The sequence below is a fragment of the Neopelma chrysocephalum genome, unplaced genomic scaffold, assembly GCF_003984885.1.
Source record: "Neopelma chrysocephalum unplaced genomic scaffold, ASM398488v2 Primary Assembly neopelma1_96688, whole genome shotgun sequence".
Lineage (NCBI taxonomy): Eukaryota > Metazoa > Chordata > Aves > Passeriformes > Pipridae > Neopelma > Neopelma chrysocephalum.
Window position 1 is genome coordinate 332,422 of NW_020925333.1, and position 25,918 is coordinate 358,339.

A 25,918-nucleotide genomic window follows, 5' to 3' on the forward strand; every position below is an offset into this window, starting at 1 on the left:
ACGATAGATGTTGGAATAAAGATGAGTGAGAAGTACAAAGGTCAGTTCTGGATGTGACCCACAAACTGAATTGCACTGACCCACTATTTCAGTTCGGTTAGCCACAGATTTGGGGATGACGGAGGAGGTAGAGGGTGGTATTTTGTTTTCGTGGGTGTCAGAGAAAAAAAATGGGAAAAAAAAAAGAAAAAAAAAAGAAAAACACTGTTGGTTTGGGCTTGGAATTTTTAGCACCATCACCGCACCCAGGTTCGTGAAGGGGATCTGTTTTCTAGAAAAGCGTGCTGGGCCCATTGCTGCCTGAGAAGGACAAGTACCTGTGCCCTGCAAACTGTGGGTGCCACAGGATTCCCTGACACCGCAGGGTCCACCGTTTTCCCATCGCACCCTCCTTCCCTCCCCGCGTGTCCTCCCTGGGGCTCCCGCCCCTCCGTGCGGGGGCTGTGCGGGCCCAGCTGCCTCCCACCCCCGCAGCAGGGGCCGGAGCCGGCGACTCGCAAGGAGTTAATGTTGTGAGAACCGACACGTTGAGGGGGAGTAGCCAAGACCAAGCAGCAAAAACATCATAGCGCATTCCTGGGTAGTCCTCAGCTGCCAGCATCTGATTAAAACCATATCGCTCGCTGTGAGTGGCTAACTAATCTGAAGGCGATAGTGCAACAGAATATTTAACCGGGCCCGCGGTCCCAGTCAGGCTACCGGCTGCGGTCACTGGATCATGCTCGGAGCGGCACGGATCTAACCCGTAAGGAGCTTTGCGAGCAGGGCTCGGCTCTCGCACAACCCGAGGAGGCGGGGGGGTGGCGGAGGTGGGATGGGGGTGATGAGAGGGGGAAGGAGCTGTCACCGGGGAAAGAGGGGGACACAGCTTTTCCCAGGAGGACGTGACAGCTGGTGGCTGTGGTAGGGCGGGGATGATACCCCTGCGGGGTGGGCGCTAACACGGGTGAGGCGCCGGAGGGGCTGCGTGCGGCCGGGCCGGGGCTCGGCTCATCCCCGCTTGCTGCCCGCATCCCGCATCTCCCGCGGGAAGAGGCGCCGGGGGGGCTTCGCTGCCGGAGAGGCGGCGGCGATGGGGCTGCCCCGGTCCCGGCCCCACGGAGGGTCCCGGGCTGCGCGGGAACGTGTCCTGGCCGAGGCGGGGTGGAAGCCGCCGGCATCCTGCTCCCGGCTCCGGCAGGACTGGCAGCTGGGGGGAGACAGGAGCGCAAAGCAAAATAAACGTACAGTTTCAGTTTTGTGTGTGGAGAAGGAGGAGGATTCAAATTATTAAATATAGTAAAAATTAAATGTATAAATGCTAAATTTCACATAAACACCTTTTATGAAAGAATCTCTCTAGCAGCAGAGATTAGCACAGGATGCTGTGAAGCCGGGGTAAGGTTTTGTTTTGGTTTTGGATGGAGTATCTTTGCTGCGCACCCTCTGTCTGCCGATGAATTTCAGGATGCTACTTCTGCCTATGGTAAATGGGTATAGCTATTGATGTTGTGGATTATCTAGAATGAATCTTCTACCTGGACTGAGAAACTGACTTCTCAGGTGGTGTGTCATGAAGTTAATCATACGGTGGCACTTAAATTGGGATAATGTCTGTGCACTGGGTCATGGGATTAATGCAGGTGTTGCCAATATAGCTTATCTTCTTCAGCTGGGTGTCCCTGTAGCAGAGCTTTTACCTCTCAGAAAAGCTGAGTCTGATTACCTGAACACTTAGTAGGAAAACATGCAAATCCACTGGTAAGATAGGATTAACTTGATTTTTTTTTTCTTTTTTTGTGAATGGGAAATTGTTTAAATCTTCTCTTAATGAAGCTAGTTTGCCTTAAAAGGCTATATTTTTGCTTCAGAAGTCTTCTAAAAGGCTGCCCAAAATGAACCAAATCTGAGAGTATGCAGGTTTAGATTTACCCACTGTATGCTAAAGAATGGGCATAAGTAAGTATGCTTGGGGATGGCAACATCTGTGTAAATTGACAAAATAGAGATGCAGATTCAATTACAGAAAATTAATTATGAAGCTGTGTATTCCAGTTGGCTGTGAAGTCTTGCCAGGCAATGTTAAATTGAAAATACGTCATTGTGTCTGGTAGTGACCTGCTCTGCAGTTATAATGCTAGTGATATTCCTGTGACTTATGGTACTTCTCATCTCTTGTGCTCTTACATTAAATAAAGCTATTGGATGAGCACCAGGGGTTGTGCTCAGAACTATTGGTTGGAAGGATGGGCCAAATGCCAAAAATCTGGCATCAGTTTCTTTTTGTGAAGGTGGAGATGACTGTCCAATCTAACATAGGCCTTCTGCTACATTGCTAAGAATTTCTATACAACTGCAGTGCACAATCCACTTGTTCTCATTGAGTATTGCTTGTCAAAGTACCTGTATAACCCTGTTATTGCACACTGCAGGCCAGTAGCTGCTATGGATATACTTTTATAATTCTTACTTAAGGCCTTTATTTCACAAGCAGATATGAAAAGAAACACTCTAAGCATAATATATGCAAAGGGTAGATTTTTGTCTCTGCGGGAAAGCAAATAAATGCAATTAGTGTCAAGGAAGGGTGACTCAAGGGCTAATGCTTAAAGAATTAAAGAATGTTTAGAATAAAAATTATAGCTTGAGATACAAAGTAATGAAAGTGCACAATACACTGTGGTCATTGAGTGTTGCTGCCAAACACATAGATTTTTCTCTCCCACTGATGCTTTCCTTTCCTGGTAAACTTTATACTGCTAGGACATTTGTGTGACCTGCTGGGTTAACCCAGTCCTTGGGAATGCTTGTGGACTTTATTCAGCAAGGCTAGCAATATTCTGAGTACTACAGAAGCATGAATTTGCTTGTACAATGAGGCAATAAATTCCACGTCCAGAGAAAGCTTGTTCTAGAAACAGTGCTGATGGTGCAAATCCTGCTTACTGGATAGATTCTGACAAAATAAATGATGAAGAGATAACATGGATGTAACTTGTAATCTACAAGGATTTTGGAGAAAAATCTTAGATTTTGCGTGTAGACTAATGGATTTTTAGTAGAATCATGATGCAGCCACAGGAGGCTGATGGGGGAGGGCGCTAAGAGGTCTTAGTGAGCTTCTGCTCTGAAACACAACCAAACATAAGCTACTACTCCACATCCTCACCATGGACTCCACAGAAGTAGAACTTAGGGTTGTGCTAGGAAGATCAAATAGGATAAGGTATCTAAGTATCATAAGTGACAAGACAAACTGACTTTAGAAACCTTATTTTGAGCATTTGGGTTCAAGGGTCTCAGGGCTATAAAGAAGCTGGATGAAGCACAGTGGAAGGTCTAGTCAATAAACAAGAGGTACCAGTTTCAACAGGATTACCTTGTTTACACAAGCTAGGCAGCCGAGTGCTGAACAAAGCATCTTCTCCCAACTGGCGCTTCTCAGCCCTGATTGATGGGGACACAGACCATTCTAGTCTCCCTCACCTGAAAGACTTTGCCTTGCATATGCTCTGGAGTCCTTGAGGATAAAGTGTCTCAGCTGAAATGCCTTGCAGATCTTTAGTCCCAAATACCTGCAGGAATTTTTAATTAGTTTTGAAAGTTTTTAATACAGCTTCATAGCTGGTGCATGTCCACTTAAATCTCAAAGTTCAGACATTACAAGGCCAGTTAAGGACAGATTATTGGCCTTAAAGCTGAATTTCCTGCTGCTCTGTCAGTTCATGTTGCATCCTGAAGCAATAAAATGAGAGGTGAAATACTTGATGAGGATTATCTCTTCAACAGAGCAAGTAAGCCTATGGGTGAAACTTTCTTCCTGGGAAGGGACAAGAGTATTTGGGAGCACTAAGGATGTAGTGTTAGTATTGCAACCTGTGTTTCTACCTTATAGATCTCTTCTGTGTTTTCTCAGAACATGGTTGTTTGTGCTTTGGGGGAAGGCACAAAGGTCACTATAAGTAAGGACTAGTTTTCTAGTAGCTTGAATCATAGATCTGTCTACAAACAACATCTAGTTTGGTTGATGGAAGGTAAACTCTTGATCTGACGCTTGTTCTTCCATGTTTCTCATGGATGGGGCATTCCTATAATATGCTTTCAAGATCATCATAGAGATGTGAAATTAGAGAAATCCTGGTCAGGATTACTTTATAGTCTGGTTTTAGGAGCAGTAATGTCACTTCTAATAAAGTACTTCTAACATATATTGTAAGTATGTGTAACTACAATTACCAATAGGGAAACTTACCGCAGAACAGTCATCCGTGAAACTTCACTAGCTGTTTAGTAGGACATCTACTGAAGAAGCTGCAGTGGAGCTCTGAAAATCCTGGTTAATCCTTTCTAATGTCTGATATAGATCTTTCTGTACCACCCTTTTAGATTGGAGTCTTGATTAGTTATTCATTGCCTTTCTTGCTGCATATATGAAGGAGAGCTGGTGGCCTTTGTAATGACTAATCTTGAAGGCAAGAGTAACCCTTATACTAAGCAGTATGCTTCATAATACCTAACAGGACTGAAACTGCTGTAAAAGAGCCTACCCTCATTAGGTGCAAGCGGAATTTTTATCAGTCTTCTCATAACACATAATGAACATAATTTGCATCTCTTACAAGAGGCAGCATGGAGTGACTCTTGTGACAGTTACTGTTACTACAATTTATGGAATGAGAGGTATAATCTCTGAGGGCTAGGTGGAGTGTTCTTCAAATACTGCTGAAATGAATATTTAATGATGGGCTTCTTATGGGATAATCAGGCTGGGTAAGCAAACTGCAGCACTCAATGGTGTGGCCGTGACTACCTATTTTTAGGTTGCGTGAATACAAGAATAATACAGGAAAATCTTATTTCTCATACAGATATATTTATGAACAGGTAAGAAAACACAGTTCAGCATAAACTATGCAGAACATATGTAATCTGTCTCAGTACAGCTTGCACACACCCAAACTGCGAAGGGGGATAACTGTGCCAGCAGTGGACAGTTAACAGCATGCAGCTGAAATAACCTATGATAACAGCTTCAATATGTGTCAAGTTCCTGCTCTGAGAAGGAGGGGTGAAAAGCATGGTTGTTGGCAAGAGTCCTTTACTATACTAACTAACAAGAAGATCAGAAACAGGTCTTCCAGGCAGGAGGGTCTTAGAAGTGCAGTTGGAAATGAAGTGTTTGATTTGTTGTCCAGTTCAAACTCAGTTGCATCTGAGTAAACACTAGCTGCCTTGAATAACAACTTCTTTGCTTCCAGGTTGTTTGGTATCTTCAGTGAGTCCCAACAAGGAGTATTGATAGAAGATTGAGCTGTAGGCACTGCAGGTACATGGCTTGAGATTCCTCATCCTGTGAGTAGTCAGGTGATGCTTTCTTTAGCCATGGCTAGAACAGACTGATGAGCTCTGGCTCGGGTGCACCGATTTATGAGGCTTCAGAACAGGGAATTGGAGAGAGTGGTGTAGAAGAGTGGCCCCTTAGCATATTGCAAAATATTCTACCTTTCTGTAAGACTTATAGGAAGAAAACTTTTGTGGATAATACCAGTGTATAATTTAATAATAAATCTGTGTTACCAAATTAATCACTCTATCAAGAAAAGGCATACTGGGATACCTGTCAATTTCTTTCTAAAGGAAGGATTTGGAGTTGAGATGCTGTTATTGCTCATACTAAAAGTGAAGAGGGTTCTTAATCCAAAAAAATGAATAGGTTGGAATGCTAGATAGTGAACAGAGATTGGAAAGGCTGGTATCAAGACTCACGCAAGATGCTGTCTTATTCCTGGAACAACTCATAATTCGAGATGGTCTAGCTAGATGACTAGACACTACCTTTGCACACTGAACTTTCTGGCTGAAAAATAACTCAAACAGATTATGATAGTGCTAGTTTCCTTCATCTTGACATCAAGTCTTCAGGGAACCAGGTAGCACTAGCTCATTATATGCTTTTCACTTGCTAATTTATATTGTTCTAAATTTTTCATCAGCTACAGCTTATTTAAACTGGTCAACACTTCCCCTGAGCCCCCTGTTTTAATATTGTTGCAACAATTGTACTTACTCCCATGACAAGTGGAAATAAAACCCAAAATAGAGCTACTGTGTTAACTGGGTTGAGAATTGATTATCTGATCAAAAATCATGTGCTTAAAAGCATAGTAGAATGACAGAAAGTACCAGTCCAGTTGCACCACTTGAACTGAGCAACCTGTTCAGTTCCAGCTGCTAACTTAGTGATATTCTCTTGGCTGTGATTCAAGTGTGCAGAAAACACTTTCGGGAACTAAGTTTAAATTTCTGCGTTCTTGCTAAAAACCAAAGAGCTCAGAATAGACTTATGCAGTGATATGATGAGAACAGACTGTTCTGTTCAACTGATGAAACAGCAGCTGGCAAGTTGGCTGAATGTTAAAATGTCTGTGTAGCTTCACAGACATGATCCTGCACCAGCCATGGTACATGCCAACATCTGTAGCTGACATGACTAATTAGTGTACTAAGGTCTTTATCAGCTTTGCACTTGGTAATAGGAAAGGGAGCAGAATGAAAGAGGTATTCCCTAATGTGTCCAAGACCGTACTTCTGTCTTACCAAGCAGATGAATGTCACCCTTCCCCGTTTCTTATTACTGGTTGTATGTGATGAAGACAGATGGACTATGTTCTGTATCCTGCAATAGGTAAGTACTGTTGTAGCTTATTCCAAACAGGTATTCCTGTTGACAGAGGAAGTCCTTAGCAAAAGTCTGCCTTTACACCTCAGCAAAGTGTCAGTCCACTCTTTTAGGTAAGAAGACAGGACTTAAAGCAAGTTGCACAAAAGATGTTCCCTAAAATAAAATCCTGTTATTCTACTATACTTGTCCAGCAGGTACTCAGCCTGACTCAACTGATATCAAGCAAATGATCTCAGCCACAAATCATGTTTCTACCTACCTACAGCCTAAACAGGACAGTTAAATAGTCTCTTTGAACTGAGTGAGTGCATTGCTAATCTAGACCTTACTGAATTGTGGGAATGACAGATAGCTTCGCTTGCAGGGCAGTGTAGTTCAATATCCTTTTCATTGTCTCTCTTACAAGACTAACCACAGGACCTTGGGTTAGCCTCTGTAGTGCAAGAGCCTGTATTCAGTGACCTTTCTGGCGAGCAATGCTGCTCTTGCATTCCAGACGTGGAAAAAACTGGAGGGGAACAGTTCCCAAGCTGTCTGTGAACTTACTTCTACCACTAGCCTCCAAGAAGGTACTTTTTAAGTGTGAACATGTCAGATATAACCTACCTGTAGATAAGCCTGTTACTTCTCCTGTATATTAGTTGTTGGATATGCGGGTTCCTAAGAGAAAAATTTGATTGTTGTAGTAGAGAAAACAGAGTAATGGTAGTGCTTGCATCAGAACAAACATCTGGAAATTTCCATTGAAATCACTATAATCTCTTGTCACATTACAGAACATTTATTTAACTTGAACTCTTATACACTGTGAGATACTAGAGCAATGGGTTTTCTAGTAATGAAACAAAACATTTAAGGTTATATTTTGACTCCTCAGGATGAATGACCCTGTTTAGAAAGCAAAAGTCGGATTACCACATTAATGTTTTTGATTTAATAATGCATGCCTAGTGCTTCTCAAGGCTAGTGGGGTACTATCATTGCAGCAGGAACTAGGCAGAAAATAGTTGGGAAGTTGTTAGATGCAAATGTCAATCACTCATACTGGAGCTCTACATAAACGTACTATTATGCTTCTAACACGGGTAGAACTCTGCCAGTCAAAATGGTCCATTATTAGTAAATTATCTGGCTTTACATCTTTGAGTCTTGCTAGTCATTTTATATACTGCTGGGTAGCCTTTAGTCTGTTTTCTTAGCCTGAAAACTAAAGTTTTGAATTTGCTCAAGTGGAAAGCTTGTCTATGAGCCTTTTGAAAATGGGTTTACTGAAATGAGTTTACTGTTTACTGAAAACAGGTTTACTTGATGGCTAGAGATATTTCTAAGAATACCCTGTGCAGGTCCTGATACAACCTTCTAACAGGAAGAACTTAACTAACCCTCCAAGAGTGCATGGGGGAGGGAACAACCTGCCTCAGAATCATGTTCAGCACTTAAACTATTGCTGTGCTTCCTGTTACTACTTCATCCTAACAGGCAGTATTGCATTTGGCAGTAAAAGCTTCTCTTGTCTTCTCCTGGCCTTGCAGATTCTGATTTGAGGTTAATATTTACATGCAATAACTCTTTAAGCTGAATCATGTACTTGCAGGGACAAAGAAGGAGCACAAGCTGTGAAAAGGACAAAGTATTACACTTCTGAGCAGATGTTTAGCTTATCTGCCTCTGAGTTTTTAGGTGTCCCTAACCTCTTCTCAGATAATCTCTCATCAACATTGAGACATTTATCTTTGTCTGCTAAGGGGAAAAAAGCCTGTCTGTTGAGGTTACTGTTCAGTCCTTACTCCCATGACAGGCTACAGCCATAACTAAGATTCTCAATTCCCTTGTGCACAGGATAAAAACATAATCATTAAGGGTATCCATTGTATTGCCACCCCTTGCTCAAATAGAGGATATTGGTAAAAGCATCACTAAAGGAAACTAAATGTTGCTCAACAAAATTGTTTGGCATGTTCTTCCAAGTCTTGCTAAGAAACAGGTATTTCAAGGATGACTTGTCATTCCTGACAGCTCTCCCTGTGGAGAGTTCAGAGAAAACACCAAAAGCACAGTATGCCAAAAGTTATAAGACCGGGCTTTCCTAAGGTAGTCATGTGGAAATGAAGTACAGTGCTTGAATTGAGAGTGCTGACTTGAGGCAGCATGTAACAGTCATGCTTCAAGCACTGTGTGTTAAGGGCCTGACATGGTCTTTCCCTAAGGAGGAATCCTCTCATTCTCCAAAGGAGAGTCCCTGTAGAAAAGGAGGAAGATTCTACTAGTGGTCTCTTAACAAGACTTTTCTGGAGTAAACTGAAAAGTGGGTGAGAAAAATGTGTATGGTATGTACCTACTGATACAGCCATGAGTTTGGGGCACTTCTCCCAAGGTGTAAATCTGTAGTCTTTAGGCTTTTGAAACAGTGCATTTAGCATAGTAGTTAAGATGGATCATACAGTTGCATAGTGAGTAATTAAGGTGTGGTGATAGCAATGGACTCATCTACTGGGAGCAGAATAAAACTGCTTTAATTCAACAGTGCTGACATAATTGCTGTGGAAATGTTCTTGTTCTTTACTGTGGCAATATGTCTGAAGGCATGACTGTCCTTGCATCCTTGCATAAAAGCACATGCATCTCTAATCCTGTCATATTTGCTGGCTGACTCTTTTGAGATGAACTCAAAATTGAAGTTTAATAGAATAATGCTTTACACCTTCAGCCGGAGTAAGGAAATACTAAGAAACTGAGAGCTTTGAAAGGAAGTCTCTAAGCAATAGCAAGATCTACAAACAGAAGATTTTAACTTCATTTTAGTTACTTGCGTGTAGAGCACACCAGAACTTTCCATTAAGACAAACTGAAGTGTTCGTCAGACCTTGCTAAGCTTTGGCTTAGGTCTGAAGCACAGAATCCATATTTAGTTGTGGTTGAGACTCCTTTATGGTCAGCAGACTAGAATACTGCTAGCTTAAGCTATGTAATGTTGCCCTCCCTATTCCAGTGAAATTTTAAGGTAAGGCCTGAGGCAGTTTTGTGCTAGTCTTGTGGCTTAACTCACATGTCAAGAAGTAGTTATTTAAAATATGACCAGATATTAAGATCAGCTTTGTCTGTCCTTGCATTCTTTAGTTTAACTAAGTCTCTTGCTCCTGAGATGATTCTCAGAGACATTGAGCTCTCCAGAGGTACAATGAGTAACTGTCACATACTGTGAACTCTCACCAGGGGAGATGAGCTGTGCCAGATCTCAAATATGAAAGTATGTCCTGTAAACTGGTCAGAAGCCTCTCACTAATCTAAAATTGAATTTCTAACACTGAAAATGACCTTTGTAGTAAGACAAGGTATTTGCAAGGGTTCAGCCAGACTTTTGTGTAACCCTGCCCGTCTTCTTCCATCTTAGGGTATTTTGCTGTGTGGTTCTAAGTGGTCTGGCTTCCCTAGGAAGGAGGCAGATGACAATGATGACTAGAGATGCCTAGAGCTTAAAGATGGCAGCTGCCCATATGGATATCTACCAACTTACAGGTGCCAAAGTAAGGTCTTGCTTGTGCATATTTGCTACTTCCTAAGTTATTTACTTGTTAATACCTCTTAACTTTGCTTCAACATGAGATACTGTAGTTGTGTAACACCAGAGCTGGGTGTAGCTCTACTTAATTAAATTGAGGAAGCAGGATCACTGACAGTCAGGACTCATTGCCTCGAGATTGCTGTTTCTTCTTTTCCAGCACAGAGCTGGGCAAAATATCCTAAAGCTATAACTCAGCTTCTTGACAGTAAGTCCTAGCTCTGCCTCTTCTGGGCCCTTTCCTTCTATTCTCTAAACAGCAACCTTCCAAATGGGGGTGGATAGTTAACTTCTGATCCAACCTTAACACTCTTTCCTTTATCTCTATTTCTGAAGGACTTGATAAATCTAGGGAGAGGCTCCTTATGCTTGTGTCTAAAGGCCATCTCCACCCAAAACTATACTATCAGGTAAACTAGTCTAGATTTAGAGTAGGCTTCATTTTACCTGATTAAAATGCAGTTTTCAATAGGTACAATCCATTTTAGCACTGTTGCAAGTATCCTGCAAAATCTCTGTTGGCTTTATTAAGCCCCTTGATCCTTTGTCAGAATGGGCACACAAGCCACTCTTTCAGTGATAACACTTCTTAAATAACCATGGCTTGCTATATAAACTCTTCCTCTGACACCTATTACTACTCAGAACCACTTGAAACTTTCACAGCAACACCTTTGCTCCCTTGCATCAAATGTACCCTAGCTGTGGCCAGATAAGTTGCTTTCAGAGAAGAATAGGTATAGCTGACAGATCTTGGCCATATGAGTGCTTTTATCTCTGTTGATTTACCTGAGCAATGCTAAATGCAATTCACAAACTATCTGTTAAGCAGCTAGATCAAATTTTGCTTATATTAACAGCCTAAAGACCTCTCTCCTGGTTAAATGAAAATGGAGGCTTTCAGAGTGAAATTCTCTCTTTAATATATTGGAATCTATGTTCTTCCTAGTTTAAGAATCAGTTAAGCATTGATATCCATTACTCAGTTAGTGGCAAGCTGGGTGAGTCAGTCTGTAGCTATTGACTTAGTAGTGAATTGAGGAAGAAGGGAAGGCAGGAGTGAGAGCAAAACCCTGAAAGTGAATTTCAATTATTGCATAAAGCACCAACTGTAACTAAGGCAAATGAGGAATAGGCTGTTGAGAATAACAAACTTCTAATGCAAGATGATTTACAATGCTCCAGCACTTGTATCTGCAAACACAGTGTGTCTCAAATGCTGGAGAAAAGCAGTGGCTTGATCTGTTGCCCCTTGCCTGGATATAAGGGGAATTAGAGGGTACCCCAACTACTTAATCAAATAAAAAATTTCTTGACTTCATTCGTTACTCTAAAAGTCAAGGGACTAACTGAAGCCATTGCAATATCCCAGAGAGAAGATTAATAGCTTGGTTTCTGTAGCAGGTCTGAATGTCTAGTTCTTTCTGGCTAGTATAGATGATCTTAATAACTCTACAAAGCCACTCTGTGTGGTAAGTCAAAGCCAATCTGTTTGGTAAGTGTGAATCAGTGCTTCAGCTGTGTAGGAACAAAATATGGTGACTGCAGATTATTTTCTAAATTTGTGTCTCAGAGGCAAAAGGGTTGCATGGCATAGAGTGGAGTCCATAGTTTCTTGTCAACTTGCATGATTTTTTTGAAAACCTGAAGGTTACTTGATTACTGTTAAGACAAGTGGAGGGGGGGTGGTTTGCGGTTTTGTTGTGTTTTTCCTGGAACAGTCTGTCTACAACCTAAGGAAATTATTTGTTTTTACCTGTTGGGTGTTATAACCTCAGACTTCTGCTAATTATAGAAAAATGAATATCTGCTTGCTTCTTTTGGGTGCTTTGGTGTCATCTTCATGGGTGTTTGGAACAGATCCTAGCAAATCTTTCTTGCATTCTCAAATATTCTACTTCAGAGATGCAACTGAAGAAGAATAGAGCAGTGCTGGAGAAGAATAGAGCAAAATATCTGAGGCTCTATAAATAGATTTAAAGGGTAAAAAAAGCTAAAGGTTGACAGATTAAACAGGTAGATGTAAATACAGCCTGCTGATGTAGGTCTGTGTGATCCACTGTCTAGGTATTACTGAGGTGAGGGTCCATCACTTAGTGGCCATAACTTTGTGGTCTCTGTAGCCTGACGTGTCAAGGCTTCCTATATGATCACCATAATGCTTTCAGGCCTTAGCAAACTAACTAATAGGTCTAATAAGAATATTTATTCTTCAAGGTAAAATATAATGTCTGCCTACTAATAGTTATTTGCATTTTTTAAAACTACAGAAAACATAACTGGCCACCATTTCATCATGTCTACTGAAGCTGAAACAACTACCACCACGACCACCAACAGCCAGCCTGAACAACAGGTTCCACCAAAAGCACAATCCTCAAAGAAGGAAAAAAAGAAAGGTAAGTAGTGCTCACCTCTTGAAAATCTCCTCTATTTAGTGTCCTTAATCTTTTACATTTGCCTAAACCAAGATCACTCTATCACTATAGCTAAATCCACTCTGAGGTTTCAAGCTGACTAGAAGAGTGAGTAAATAAGCTAGTATAATGAACCTAACCAGAAGGTAGGCTTTTAGTTTTAAAAGTTTTTTCTAACCTTAAGTTCTAAAGCTCTCAGTTCCATTTGTTAAATGAGTCATTTGCTGAGCCTGAGAAGTTAACAAAAGCCCAGAGTCATGAAAGCCTCCTGGGGAAGTGACCAGACCCTGGACCATCAAGGTCAGTCTGAACCTGAACTTGACTCCTCCACTCCCTCCAGAGAGAGGGGTTTGTGCTGGATGCAGATTCTAGTCCAGAGAAGCTAGAAAACTCATTCCATGAAAATTATTGTAGATCAGATAATATATTTTGATAGATTAGATCATGTAAAGATAATTACCTCCTATAAAAATACATACCTAGGTACACACTTGAAGTATGTTGGGCATACAGAGAAGAAAAGCAAGCAGTTCCTGCTAGCAGGAACAGCAGAAATAACAAATTAGCTAAAATCCCAAGGGATTAGATTGACAGGAGTATCAGGACTTGTTGTAGACAAATGATGGTGCTAATAGAAAGTTCTAGTGTGGGAACTAGGAGATTGTTCTTGCACACCAAGGAGAAATCTGCCTACACCAGAACAAGGAGATAATACCTGAAGGCTTTCTTGAACATCCTGTATGGTCATGGGAAGAACCATTTCTGCTTCTTGTTTTTTCTTAACATCTATATCTACTTGGCTGTTGCCTACAAATATTTTAGTCTTTTAAATAATGAACAGTTGTTCTGAATCTCTCAGATATTAAGCACTGGGCTCTTTGAACTGAGCCATATTCTGCAAGAGCACTGTGACCTTAAAGGAATAACCATCTTGTAGCGCACACAGGACTGAAAGGGGTAAGGGTTAGTCAGCTGTACTCTAGGGAATGTTTTAGTATGTACTTATATGGTATATATTTTTTAAAGATCTCAAATCCACAGCATAGAGTTATCTCTTAACAAAGATAAAAACCAACTTTAAAACAAACAAACAGACCCACTAGACCTCTTCTCTGTCTCCAGGGCCGGAAAAGACAGATGAATCTCTCTTGGCTAGATTCAAAGGTGATGGTGTAAGATACAAAGCTAAACTGATTGGCATTGATGATGTCCCAGAAGCAAGAGGAGACAAAATGAGTCAGGATTCAATGATGAAACTGAAGGTAAGGGCTTGAGCTGTCACCTAAGGAACCTGCTCCAGTTAGCTTTCAAAAGGCTAAGGTCACTTTGTCACAATTTTAAATACAGTTTAATGGTAACATAGTTATAACAGCACCATCCTAGATGGATGTTATTTCTAAAACTGTAATCCCTGTCTCAAAGAACAATATTTCTCCAATAGCTCGGGAATACTCCTTTGGTTCTGTAGGCATCCAGTGTGAATGCTAGTAGCATGTATTTGATCACAAATGGTTAGCTTGGATTTTGGATGGGGATAAGGGGTATGCTGTGCAATTTAACACTGACCTCAAAGCACAAATTGGCATTCTGTGTCAATGGTGACACCAAGAGATACAGATAAACGAAAAAAATAAATGAAACCCTGCAGCAACAAAGACTATTATTTCTGGAGTGTGGAACACTCACATACCTTCAAAGCAGGCCAGAAAAGCAGGTAAAGATGCTGCCACTGCAGCAGTTTTGTGAACTAAAATAAGTTTTAAAGCTCTAAAATGCTTATAAAGGAGACTAGTCCTGAGTATTACTTCAAACCTATGCAGGCATATGTTGCATGAGGAATGCTGCTCTAACTCTACAGTTGCATGGGAATAACTGGATTAGCACTAATATGGTCACAACCATAGGCCCATGAGGAGTACAAGGGAACAAGTTAAAGCTCCATCTACAGAAGTCTCATCAATATTTTGGTACTCATCCTCTTTAGGGAATGGCAGTGGCAGCCCGTTCCCAGGGTCAACACAAACAGAAGATCTGGGTAAACATCTCCCTCTCTGGTATCAAGATAATAGATGAGAAAACTGGGGTAAGATATAACACATTTTCTCAATGTGATTCTTAAAACAAGTGAGATACTTGGAAGTTAGACCAATCTGAACTAGATTCCTCAGTGGCACTGTGCCCCACTTCCACATATAAAAATTGGCTTGTGAAGTGGGTTGTAATGCTAAAGCCTCCTGCCAGAAAGAAAGCTACATCCTATTGTGGTTAGTGAAAGGGTGGCAAACCTGAATCTTGAACTGAAGCCTTTTGAGAGTCTCAATCATTTTAACTACAGAGAATAGCAGCTGTTGTGTCTCCTGCAATTTAAACCAATAGTTATTTTTTTCCCAATTCTAGGTTATAGAGCATGAGCATCCAGTAAACAAAATCTCCTTTATTGCTCGGGATGTAACAGACAATCGTGCCTTTGGTTATATATGTGGAGGGGAAGGCCAGCACCAATTTTTTGCCATAAAAACGGCACAACAGGTATGGATCAGACACCCTCTTCCATTTGCTATGAACAATGGCATTGTGTAAACATTTAATATGTGACAAGGGCGTAGTGTTTTGCTGGTAATCCTACAAAATTCCTATGGGGAATACCAGCACAGATGGAGAGGAGGACCATAGGAATGGATCGTATTGTCACCGGCTTCTGTCTTGTACAGCTTCTTTGTAGTCCAAAATAAAAACGCTCAAGCAGTCTTGCTTACTCTGACTAACAATGCTTAATTTGTCCATGCAACATGCAAGTCATTAGTGAGATGAGCATTTCTCAGTGAGAATGCTAATTCTTGAGTAAAAGAGCCATAGCTTCAATCAGAATTAACAGGAATATAGAACTGCACTAGTCTAGCTCTTGTGATGCTTTGTCTTGTGCAGCGGAGAAATCACTTACTCAATTGCAAGAGTGATTCTGCAGCCAGTGAATGGCAGGCCTGGTCCTCCTACAGTTGTGTCCGTGAGGGATTCAGATCCTTCTGTGATAGATTCCTCCCATGGAAAATTCCTGAGTGCAAGGTTTCTCTTGAAAGAAGAGTAGGAGATTCTGTACATAAAGAGTAGTGCAGACAAGCTAGTTAAATACTTCTGAGAATTACGTAACATCATAAACAACCTGCAGTTAGGCATTTATTATTTATTAGCTTGTCATTATATTGTTTTTATAACAGTCACTATAATGATGAATCAAGACTTCAAAGCTAGAAATTTCTTTTACACATCCCTGTCTGCCCTCCTGGAGAACCTGTTGGCAGCTTCAGACCCACTACAAGTGGGACTGAGGGGCTCCTTGTTGTAGCATGTTATTATTTCATTAGCAAATATAGAGGACCCTCTCCTAAGTCTGTTTCATTAGTTTGTACTGGTTTCACTGGAATTGTAGATTAAGTACAAAAGCCTTTTGTATGTACTCTGTAGTCTGTTCCCTCATTTCACCATGGGGTGCTGCTTGCCAGCCTCTAAGCTCAGCCAACCTGTAGACAGCTCTCGACTTGCTGCTAGTTGTTTTTGACACAAACTTTTCTAGCTGAGAAATAAGGACTTCTGCAGCACTAGTCTGCTGCAGCTGTACTCTTTGTTAAAGCTGATAACTTTTTAAATGGCTCTTCCTGCAGTTGCTTGTCTAAAACCCTTGATTTAGGAGAGGATGGTGTGCAGATGTAAACAGTGAGATCTGTTCAATGGATTCTCTGCTTGAGCCAATGGTAGTGGCTGAAGAGGGGGACCTGTCCTACTCTAGATGTTGACACAGCTGCTGTATGCCTAAACCAAAAGTTCCAAAGCAGTACAGCTGAACCTGCCACCCTTTCAGCAACAACATTCTTATTAATGGATTTGCAGGGAAATCCATGCTTTCTAACTCACATTAAACTGTTATCATGACACAGATCCCATTTAAAGCTGGTCTTTGCTTTACACACTTGAGGTGACAATAATCTTGCCTTATGCTGGCCTTGCTAATTTTCTATTTGTATGCTTTTTAAAATAAATGTAGTGTTACCTATAGAAGCTTTCTCTAGGTTCAGTGCTAGAGTTTGTAAAAAAGAGACATATGCAAAATGTTTTTCCTCTCAAGAGACTGCCAGAAGACTTGGATAAATTTTTGCATTTCTAGGACCTGCCACGAACTCCTGAAGTATTGCACTCCAAGCTTTTTAGCAAAAACATAGCAGGCTTAGCACAAATACAGCCACTTTTCTTGTGGAGTTAACTGTTCTAAACTGGTTGTACTCCATTCCCCTTAGATTCTGCATAAGCTTTCTTGAATAAAGACTAAAAAGGCCTTTAAACTCTTGCTTTTCCTGTTATCTCAACCTAACTCTTGCACCATTTAGGAAAGTTTGGCTTGCAGCACAGATTTCTTCAGTAGAAGTACAGGGGAAAGTAGTACATGGCCTAAAATCTATATTTTTTTCAGGCTGAGCCTCTAGTTGTTGATCTTAAGGATCTCTTCCAACTAATATATAATATGAAGAAGAAAGAAGAAGAAAATAAAAAGGTGAGCAAAAATATAGCACCAGCATTACTCTGAATAGAAAGAAAACTTTCTTCAATTTTTCTGAGTTTTGGGCTCTTGTAAGATTTGACACTGAGGTCTGTCTAAACCCAGGAATACTTGAATTTATTGGTTGCTATTTGTACCAGCAGTCTGATTACCTGGGTCTGGTAACCTCCTCTAAAGTGAAAGACTTTTGATATTCTACATGATATCTTAGTACTAAAAGCCTTCTTTTTTTCTTTAGAGTGAAGAAGCAAGTAAGACTGAGGTAAGTCACTCCAACTCAGCCTCTCTTGATTAGGTATGCTGCTGCAACACAACTAGCTTTGACTTTCTTTACACTATCAGAATTATGGAGGCAATATCAGATACCTAATTACATTGAAATGGGACTAAAAGGGTTGTATGGAACTGAGTAGTCATCTCCTTTGTGCTTCCTCTTTCCATCACTTGCTCTTTAAAACCTGCAAGTCCCTTGCTTGAGGCTGGTTTTGATAATTTTGCTGACACTTATATCCATCTATTACAGAACGGTGGTGAAGCTGATCAAACTGAAAAAATGAAACTGGTAGGTTAAATTATAGAACTTTATGCTGATGCCATTAAGGAGTTCATTACTGGCTGTCTCCATATTGTGTGGGAAATGCAGTATTTTTAGATGCATGTACAGTAAATCTGCATAATGCTTGATTCTTGCTCTTGTAAGAGCTCTAACAGATACCAATTCTTTCAATATTTCTGGCCTCAGGTAGTTGACCAGATGGACTTGTTTGGGGATATGTCAACACCTCCTGATATGAGCAGTCCCACAGTAAGTAGAGTCTAGATTTACTGTCTTGGCTTTTGCTTTGAAAGCAAACGTAGTCCTAGTAATAAGTAATGATTTTACAGAGACATCTCTCTAGTGATCATTAGTGTATTAGGGGGGTAGGGCTATAGAAGTACTCACTTACTAACTAGAGTAATTAACATTATTCTAGTAGGTCTAGCTCAGAATTTGGCCTAATTGCACGAAAGTGTGCATAAAACTTGTCATACCACAGTATGGTCCAAAAATCCTATCACTTTCAATCCTGCACTGTAAGCCACCATCAGCCATGACACAGCTGGTGCTGTCAAACCAGCTATAGAGACCAAGTCTTACCCTTCTACTGCGTGCTTGGTGGAGAATTAACATATTTCACTGGCAAGTAGCTCTACAATCTTATTCTGAAATTGAGACTGCAACTTGAAGTCACACTAAGACTGTGTGATTTCACAACTTATCAAAACTAAGAACTAGATTTCAAACAGGGGTTCTTGACTCAAGTGAAAGCCTAGGCATAATTAGTGCTTAATGACCTTACATTTACTAGACTGAAGAACAAGTATCTGATATTTAACTATGGGATCTGTAAAAAGGTGCTTTCAGTACCGGGTTTCAGAAAGCAAGTAGCTGTGATTTGACTACAGACAGCAGGGCCTGCCTGTGTGACTTTGAATATTTACTAGTATAATGTATTGGATGCTAAAATGTCTTCTTTTGCAACTATTTTCCTTGAGCTTTTGCACCGTGCAGCAAATCCTACATAAAACTAACCTTATTTTTCTCTCTGAACAAATAGGAAGCTAAAGAGATTCTGTTAGTGGATCTTAATTCTGAAATTGAGACCAAACAAACTTTTGCAAAAGAGGATCTCTTCTTGAATGGCATCACAGCCTCTCTTCCACAACCAAAGGCACAGCCACCCCTCTTGCCTGAGAGTTCTTTCTCTGCCAATCTCAGCTTCTTTCCCACACCTAATCCAGACCCTTTCAGTGATGATCCTTTCACGCAGCCAGACCAATCTGCACCGCCTTCGTTTGATTCTCTAACACCTGATCAGAAGAAGGAAAATCTGAGTCCCTTGGCATCGGTGGGTAATGGTGCTTCAAATGGTAATGCTGACTACTTTGGTAAACAGTTTGACCAGATTTCTAATAGAACTGGCAAACGAGAAGCACTAACAAGCCAGTGGCCGCTTGAGAATAAGTCTCCTGCAGCAAGAACTCCAGATGAGGTACCAGAGAGAGAACCAGACTTTCTTAAAGTCCCACCAAACCAGTTTGTGAACTGTCCTTCTGAAAGATTATCTCTGCAGAATGGAGTAAAGCTGGATTCTGAAAACAATATCCATTTCATGACACATGAGTCTATAACAATTAGCCCACCACCACAGAGTACCAAACCGGGAAGAGGAAGGAGGTCTGTTAAGGTGAACAATGTTCGAGTAATTTATGGTGATATGCATGCTTTTACTTGGAGAAGCTGGGTGAAGGAAGCTTTTCTTTCTTCATACTGTGTAACTGGTTAAATAGCTTCACAGTACATCTGTTTCTCTTCTGCCTGCCACGCTTACTCGAACCTCTCTGCAGCCGTAGTACCTTTTAATATTCATGAATGCTTCATAGTATCTATGGTCACTAAATTCTATACTCTCTTCCTTAATGCTGCCATACTTCTGTAAAGGTCTGGTAAGTATGCTGTTAAGCATATTCACACTTGATATAATGCCTGAACCCTTTATGACAGCAGTATGCCATTAACCTATGGTTTCATAACAGTGAGCTACTAGTATCAACTTACAGATCAATGTACCTTCTGAGTATTTGCCTCTTGAGGACAATCTAAGTGACTTGTCCAATTAGACACAGGGGTCAGCTTCGTTTGTCTTGTACTAAAATGATGCAAAACTCAATTGCTGGCCTTGCCACAGCTGTAGGGGTCACTGCAGACCGAGCAATAGTATTTAAAGGGGTGGGGTGCAGAAGGGAGCTTATTATGATAGCAAATAATTCAGTCATTTCAAGTCCTACTCTTCTGCTGTGACTTCTGTCTACTATATATTATACCTAATTAATGCAATATATGTCCATAGGCATGGACAAAATAGTGATGTTTGAAACTCTTATACTTGGTGTCTAAATGATACATCAAAGCTCCCTGCTCTGCTTTAGATGAAATAAAAGCTTGTAGCTCTGGGCTAGGCAGCCTTGATCGTGCTACATATGTTCTGCTGTGGCATCTCACAAAAACTTTTTTTCTTCCTAGACTGCACCGAATGACTTATTCAGCTCAGACTTCTTTTTGCCAACTACAGAGAGGCTTAGCTTGAGCTCAATGCCACAAACAGGACCTGCATTAACTAATTCACTGGATGTCTTCACAGCACATTCATTGACTTCTCTAGGTTAGTTTACAAAGTGAAGGTTTTGCTTCAGTCTGAGCTATCTGTTAACATCAAAACAGGGGTTCTAGTTTTTAATTTATTTCTTGTATAGTGCTGTATCCTCTAATCCTTTAATCTGGCCTAAACTATTTAATTCTGTGAATAGAGGCCTAAACTCTGAATTCTTAACTGGATCAGGGGTTTTTGCTGTGACAGTAGTTTGCTGCTTCAGGTACACAAGCCAAGCAAAACTTGTAAGGCCAGAGTAATGTTGCTGCAGAGTCTTAATAATAATTTACACAGAAGTAACTATGCGGCAAATGCACCTGTCACTTCTGTGCTAGTACTAAGTATGTTCCTCCTTCTGTTATGTCAACCTCAATTTTGTTCTTCCAGCATTGAAATGCAGCAAAGTAAAAAATTAACCCTCTTCTCCCACCCCCACTTCTCCCTGAATGGTTTGATTTGTAAGTGTAAGCCAAGAGATTTTTGCAAACAGTACATGAAAATGTTTTGCTGGTACCCTCTGTGGAATTCACACTCCTGCTTGTGGTCTTCAGATGACTGAAGTGTTGTGTAACAACAATCTCCCCCCAGGTGGCTTGCCAGTAAGTTCATCACCATGGACTACACAGACACCTTCCTTCACTCAGACTACATCATCAGTCTTTCCTGGGTCTATGATAAGTGCTCAGTCTACAGGATTTACTCAACCACTTGCCTTCAATACTCAAGCAGTCTCAGGCTGGAACCAAGCTGCATCTTTTGGTCCAGCAGCCAATCAATCTTCTGGTCTCTGGCCACAGCCAACACAAATCCCATCTATTCCTTGGTCACAGCCATCCAGTGCTGCAAATCCCTTCCAGAGCAGTATGTTCACATTTTCAACGCTACCTGCTCCACCACCATCTGTACGGCCCTCCCTGTCAACAACAACCAGCCCACCTCAGCCACCACCCAGAACTCCACCACTGAAGGAGCCATCCAAGAAAGACAGTGATGCTTTCATTGGTCTGGATCCACTTGGAGATAAAGAGATGAAGGATATCAAGGAAATGTTCAAAGACTTCCAGCTGACAAAGCCACCTGCAGTACCAGCAAGGAGAGGAGAGCAGCAAAGCCTTTCAGGTGCTTCTGGAGCTTTCAGCAATTACTTTAGTTGTAAAGTAGGCATTCCTCAAGATAGTACAGACCATAATGATATGGAAGCTAGTGAGTTGTCTGCTAAAATGCCTGGTAACATTTTGAGGTTTTTTTTCCTTGTCTCCTCTCTTCTGGTTGGGTGGCTGCTCATAAAACCAAAAATTTGAGTTAAGGGTTACTGAAGCAGAGGGTTGAAGGACTGTCTCTACTAACAAATTGAAGGATTGATCAACTGCACTGGCTAAACACTGTCTCCTAGTGCCTAAACTACTTGACTAGAACGAAATGCACTTAAGTCTGTACACTGTTAGTATTTCCATCTAGCCTAGGTTTAGTGAGTGACAAGCAGGAGTTAAAACTGTGAGGTCCCTCAAAGCAAATTCCATATAAATTTTTTTGTGTTTCTAATTATATGAGTTTTGCTGTTGCTATACAGGCAGAGCTGAGTACTGGCTAAAGCTAAGTGATTTTAGCGGTATCTCTCTCTTTCTTAGAACCACCAAAGCCTGTTCCTCGACGAAGTGTGCTGCTGGCTGATGGTCTGTTTGAAAGTCAAGCTAAAAGAGATCTTTTCAGCCCCTCATCTGTAAGTAGTAAAAAAACCAAAACACCATGACCACAAAAACCCACATAGAACCTTTCTTTCTCCTTAATTACAGGGGTACCTATGTTTGAACACTGGCTTAGTTCTGGCTTTAGAGGCCTTACAACAAAAACATTTTGCATGTTTGAGGCTAATATGTAATTTAATAGGGAGCATTTGTTGCAAGAAGGCTAACAAAGTATTATTGCATTTGGCTTGGCTCAATAACCAGTTCCCCAAGCTGCAAGCACTAGCAGAAAGTTCTTCAGTATTGGGAGCTTCTACAAAAATGTATAAAATAACGTAGCTGCAGACATATTCCACTTTGGTTGTACTTACCTCTCTTTAGAGTAGACTGAGTAGTGTGGATTGTGCAACTCTCTAGCTGAACGTATGGGAGATTTCATGTTCAGTACTCCTTGGGTGAGGAAGTGGCTTCACCAAATTATTCCATTTGGGACACAGCACTTGAAGCCCCTGGTGGAAATTCTGGACCAACTCCAGAATACTGACTTTAGACTTCTAGCATTTGAGAGATCTCAATGTGACTCCCCTGTCTCAGCTCTAAAGGACTGTTCAGTCCTTTAGAGCCACACATGGCTTTTCTGAAAGATATTTTGCCTTTTACTGGGTTAACTGCTAAGACAGCTTAGAACCCTCTTCTCTTGTTAAAGCAGTACAGTTAATGTGTGTTTAACAGAGACTCTGAGGTATTCTTTCCAGGTGTTTGTAACATGAACTACCTGATAAATCCATGCATAGTAATCTGGTGAAACCTGGAAATCCACTAACAGCTTATTTCTCTTTCTTTAAAAGGAATCTCAGAAAATAAATTCTGATCCTTTTGGTGATAATTTTGGCAACCCGTTTGCATAGGTCAGGTAAGTCTTCCACTAGTAAAACAACTTACATCACTCTCTGAAATTGATTGAGGAAATCTTTGGTAAAGAGCTGGCTAAAACTACAGTACTTTAACACTAATGCTCTCTGAAGTATGACAAACAGTCCCTAAAAGAACAAGTCTGCTAGAGTACCTGTACTCAGACTTGTACATAGCTGCATTTTGTCTAAGCCTAGCCAGCTTTGCTTTCTTAGAAATAAAGACTTTATTCTTCCACAGACTTAAATCTCAATGCCACAGTAGATCTAGATTTCCTTTCCTTGAGGAAAGTTAATGAGTAAATATGTGCTGCAGAACTCAAAGGGGCTGACTTGCTTCTACAGAGATCTGAAGGTAGTATGTTGGCATACATGTTAGCATTGCCCTATACATCTTTCTGAAGTTCAATCACCTAAATAATTGCAGGTTTGGACTCTGGGTGAATTGGAGTAAAATTAGAATAAGGCTGTGATAGCCTTACTCTGATTTTAATCAAAAGCTGTTAGAAGAGCTTTTGATACTAGAAACTAATTCTAGCTTTTACACCATTGGCTAGAGAACATGAACTGTTGATCCAGCAAATCTATTACTCTTCCATACTGTCTTCCCTTGAAATACTGTCTAGCTTTTGACAGAAGACAAATGTTGGTATTTATTGCTTTAGTTTTGTTCTCAGTGGCTCTAAGCTAGTTTAAGGAATAAGGCTATAGCTTACAGCCATCCTAACGCTAATTCCTTTCCATCATGCTAGGTGTAACCAGAAAAGGACAAATGGAATAACTGGACCTCTTCTCAACATGATTTTTCTACGTTTTTCACTTTACTGTCTGTCACTCTTGCTGCTGTTCCACGATGTCTGCAATCTAAAGCATATCCAGGGGGATTGAAGCATGAACACTCAAAGAACATGCTGTGAAGATGATAATTCAGGGCAAAGCAAATGGGGATATTGACTCACGCTGGAAACCCAAATTCATATTGGTGGATGTTAACTTTACTTTAGTTCTTTGCAATCTTCTGTAGAAGAGCTTAACAGCACTAAGTCGTGTCTTGTAAATATGATCACCATTTTTCTTTTATGTAGCACTTACTGTCCCAAAATATAGGAACTTAATGTACCTGGGGAAGAGGTGTTACCTTCACCTAAGTGTACTGAATTAGTAGCTAAAACTCCACACCTTAAACAGCTAGGTCTGTTGCCTGTTATCACAGCAGCACCCAGCTGTAACGTTAAGTGGATGCTACTCAGTTCTAATTGGTGACTGGGCACATTACTTGGTCTCTGAGCCACAAAAATTTAACTGTATGTAGAGGAAAAGAGTCTAATACTAGTCTATTTCACTAAAAGTAAAATTATCATTCTGCCATAAATGTTTAATAAAGGGACTGCGGGGTCTGTAACAGCACTGCTGAAGCCCTGAGTACTAGAGGCCTACACTGTAGATTCAGATAAGCAGAAAAACTTCTTCTTGCAGAACTTTGAGCTAGTTGTGGACACTAACAGTTATCTTGGTGCTAATATGGCATTTTTCAGGGAGGGAAATCTACTAAGATTACTTTATTATTAAGGTGGCTTGGCAGACAAATGGAACAAGCAGGTAGGCTTCTTGCTTATGTTTCAGTAAATGTTGCTGATGTCGCTCAGTTTGAGTTGTCGCATGGTGTAGTGTAGCATGTTTCCATTATGTTAGAAAGCAAAAAGACAATAATGGCTTCACTCCATGCCTAGACTCCTTGAGAACAGGTGCACCACCTCTTGCCATTAATGTGAGGTAATACTCTTGAAAAACATGTCTTTCCTCAAGAACCTCTTTACTTACAGATTTAAATCAGTTAGTTACAACTGACTGTAACAGTTACATTCTTGGCCAGTGGTGATGACTGATGTGTCAGAGGATTTTCTGTTAATACAAAGTATAAACTTGAAATGGTATTGTTAAATCAAATGCCTAAGCAGTTGCTGAACTGCAGAGCTAAGAAAGTCAACTTGAATACAGCCTTAGTACCCAATTCAGCCATTCTCCTAATTAGTCTTGTATATAAACCTCTCTTGCACTTTCAGCAAATGCAAAAAAAAAAAAAAAAAAAAAAAGGCACAAATTTAAGAATTTGTCTCAAACTGGAAACGTAGAAACTTATGGATGTTACATCGTTATACAAAACTGTAGTATCTCAAGTGATGTTACCTAATGACATTAAACAGAAGCAACTCTTCATACCAAATGAACATGTGGCTGTTTATTCTGTCCTCTATAGCTCAGTCTTGTGGTGTATTTGACACTGGGAGTTCAGAGCCTGCTAAGAACTGTTCCTCACAGGTTCGATAGCTGTCTGATGGCAGCGTCTTTCTCCAACTTACCTGCATTGGACCTGTTCAACAAATGCCATGCCACATTAAAAAATGAAATCTCCAACTGATTTAGTAAACTGTCATTAGAACCTTGTTCCATTAGCTGCTCAGCCTGAGCAGCTTTCTAAAGATGATTTCTTGCTCCTTTCTTTAGGACCATGGAATCTGGGTACTTAAATTGCATTGCGTTCAGAAGTTTCATTAATTCAGCCTGCGTTATCCAACTTTGCAGGAGATCTAAACTGATGCTGGGAAAACCTAATTTAGAACATGTAACTTATGTTCAATGAATACAACTCCTTTAATAGATATGGTGATTAAAAGATAAATCCACTAGGAAGCCATTGTTTTAGATTAGCTTTCTTATTTTTAACACTGTTTGATGATTAAGGGTTGAAAACAACTCATTGCGAGGGAGTTGATGCCCAGCTTGAAATATAGGTCTTAAGGGGTTTTACACAGAATCAGATTTTTAATTATTATCTTTTTTTTCCTTGACTGCATGGCAACATGTAACTTAGTTCCATTAAAAATAAAAAGACAATTGGCTGTCTTAGTGTCTGTGTGAAGGAGTATGTTTACCAGCAGCTGAGT

At 40.6% G+C, this 25,918-nt stretch overlaps 1 protein-coding gene across 3 annotated transcripts; it reads left to right on the forward strand.

Annotated features, from left to right (window-relative positions):
• The first annotated feature begins 523 nt into the window (after positions 1 to 523).
• On the forward strand, positions 524 to 25,197 carry DAB2 (DAB2, clathrin adaptor protein). 3 transcript variants are annotated; one of them, XM_027709170.1, is made up of 15 exons: positions 524 to 745; positions 12,491 to 12,619; positions 13,760 to 13,899; positions 14,622 to 14,720; positions 15,035 to 15,166; positions 17,100 to 17,180; positions 17,425 to 17,448; positions 17,710 to 17,748; positions 17,929 to 17,991; positions 18,785 to 19,414; positions 20,251 to 20,389; positions 20,966 to 21,534; positions 22,006 to 22,097; positions 22,911 to 22,975; positions 23,726 to 25,197. In XM_027709170.1, the coding sequence occupies exons 2-14, from the start codon at positions 12,517 to 12,519 to the stop codon at positions 22,924 to 22,926; spliced, it is 2,127 nt and encodes a 708-aa protein (XP_027564971.1). In that variant the 5' UTR covers positions 524 to 745; positions 12,491 to 12,516; the 3' UTR covers positions 22,927 to 22,975; positions 23,726 to 25,197. The 3 variants fall into 3 exon arrangements, with proteins under 3 accessions (XP_027564971.1, XP_027564970.1, XP_027564972.1); XM_027709169.1 differs by having other exon boundaries at positions 531 to 745; positions 20,966 to 21,496; XM_027709171.1 differs by lacking the exon at positions 18,785 to 19,414 and having other exon boundaries at positions 543 to 745; positions 20,966 to 21,496.
• Positions 25,198 to 25,918: the final 721 nt, after the last annotated feature.

Bases quoted from the DNA above. Each gene is read 5' to 3' on its own strand.
- DAB2 (XM_027709169.1), top strand. From the start codon at position 12,517: ATGTCTACTGAAGCTGAAACAACTACCACCACGACCACCAACAGCCAG. The intron at 15,167-17,099 runs GTATGGATCAGA...TATTTTTTTCAG, and splicing joins CCATAAAAACGGCACAACAG to GCTGAGCCTCTAGTTGTTGA. The intron at 17,449-17,709 runs GTAAGTCACTCC...CATCTATTACAG, and splicing joins AAGAAGCAAGTAAGACTGAG to AACGGTGGTGAAGCTGATCA.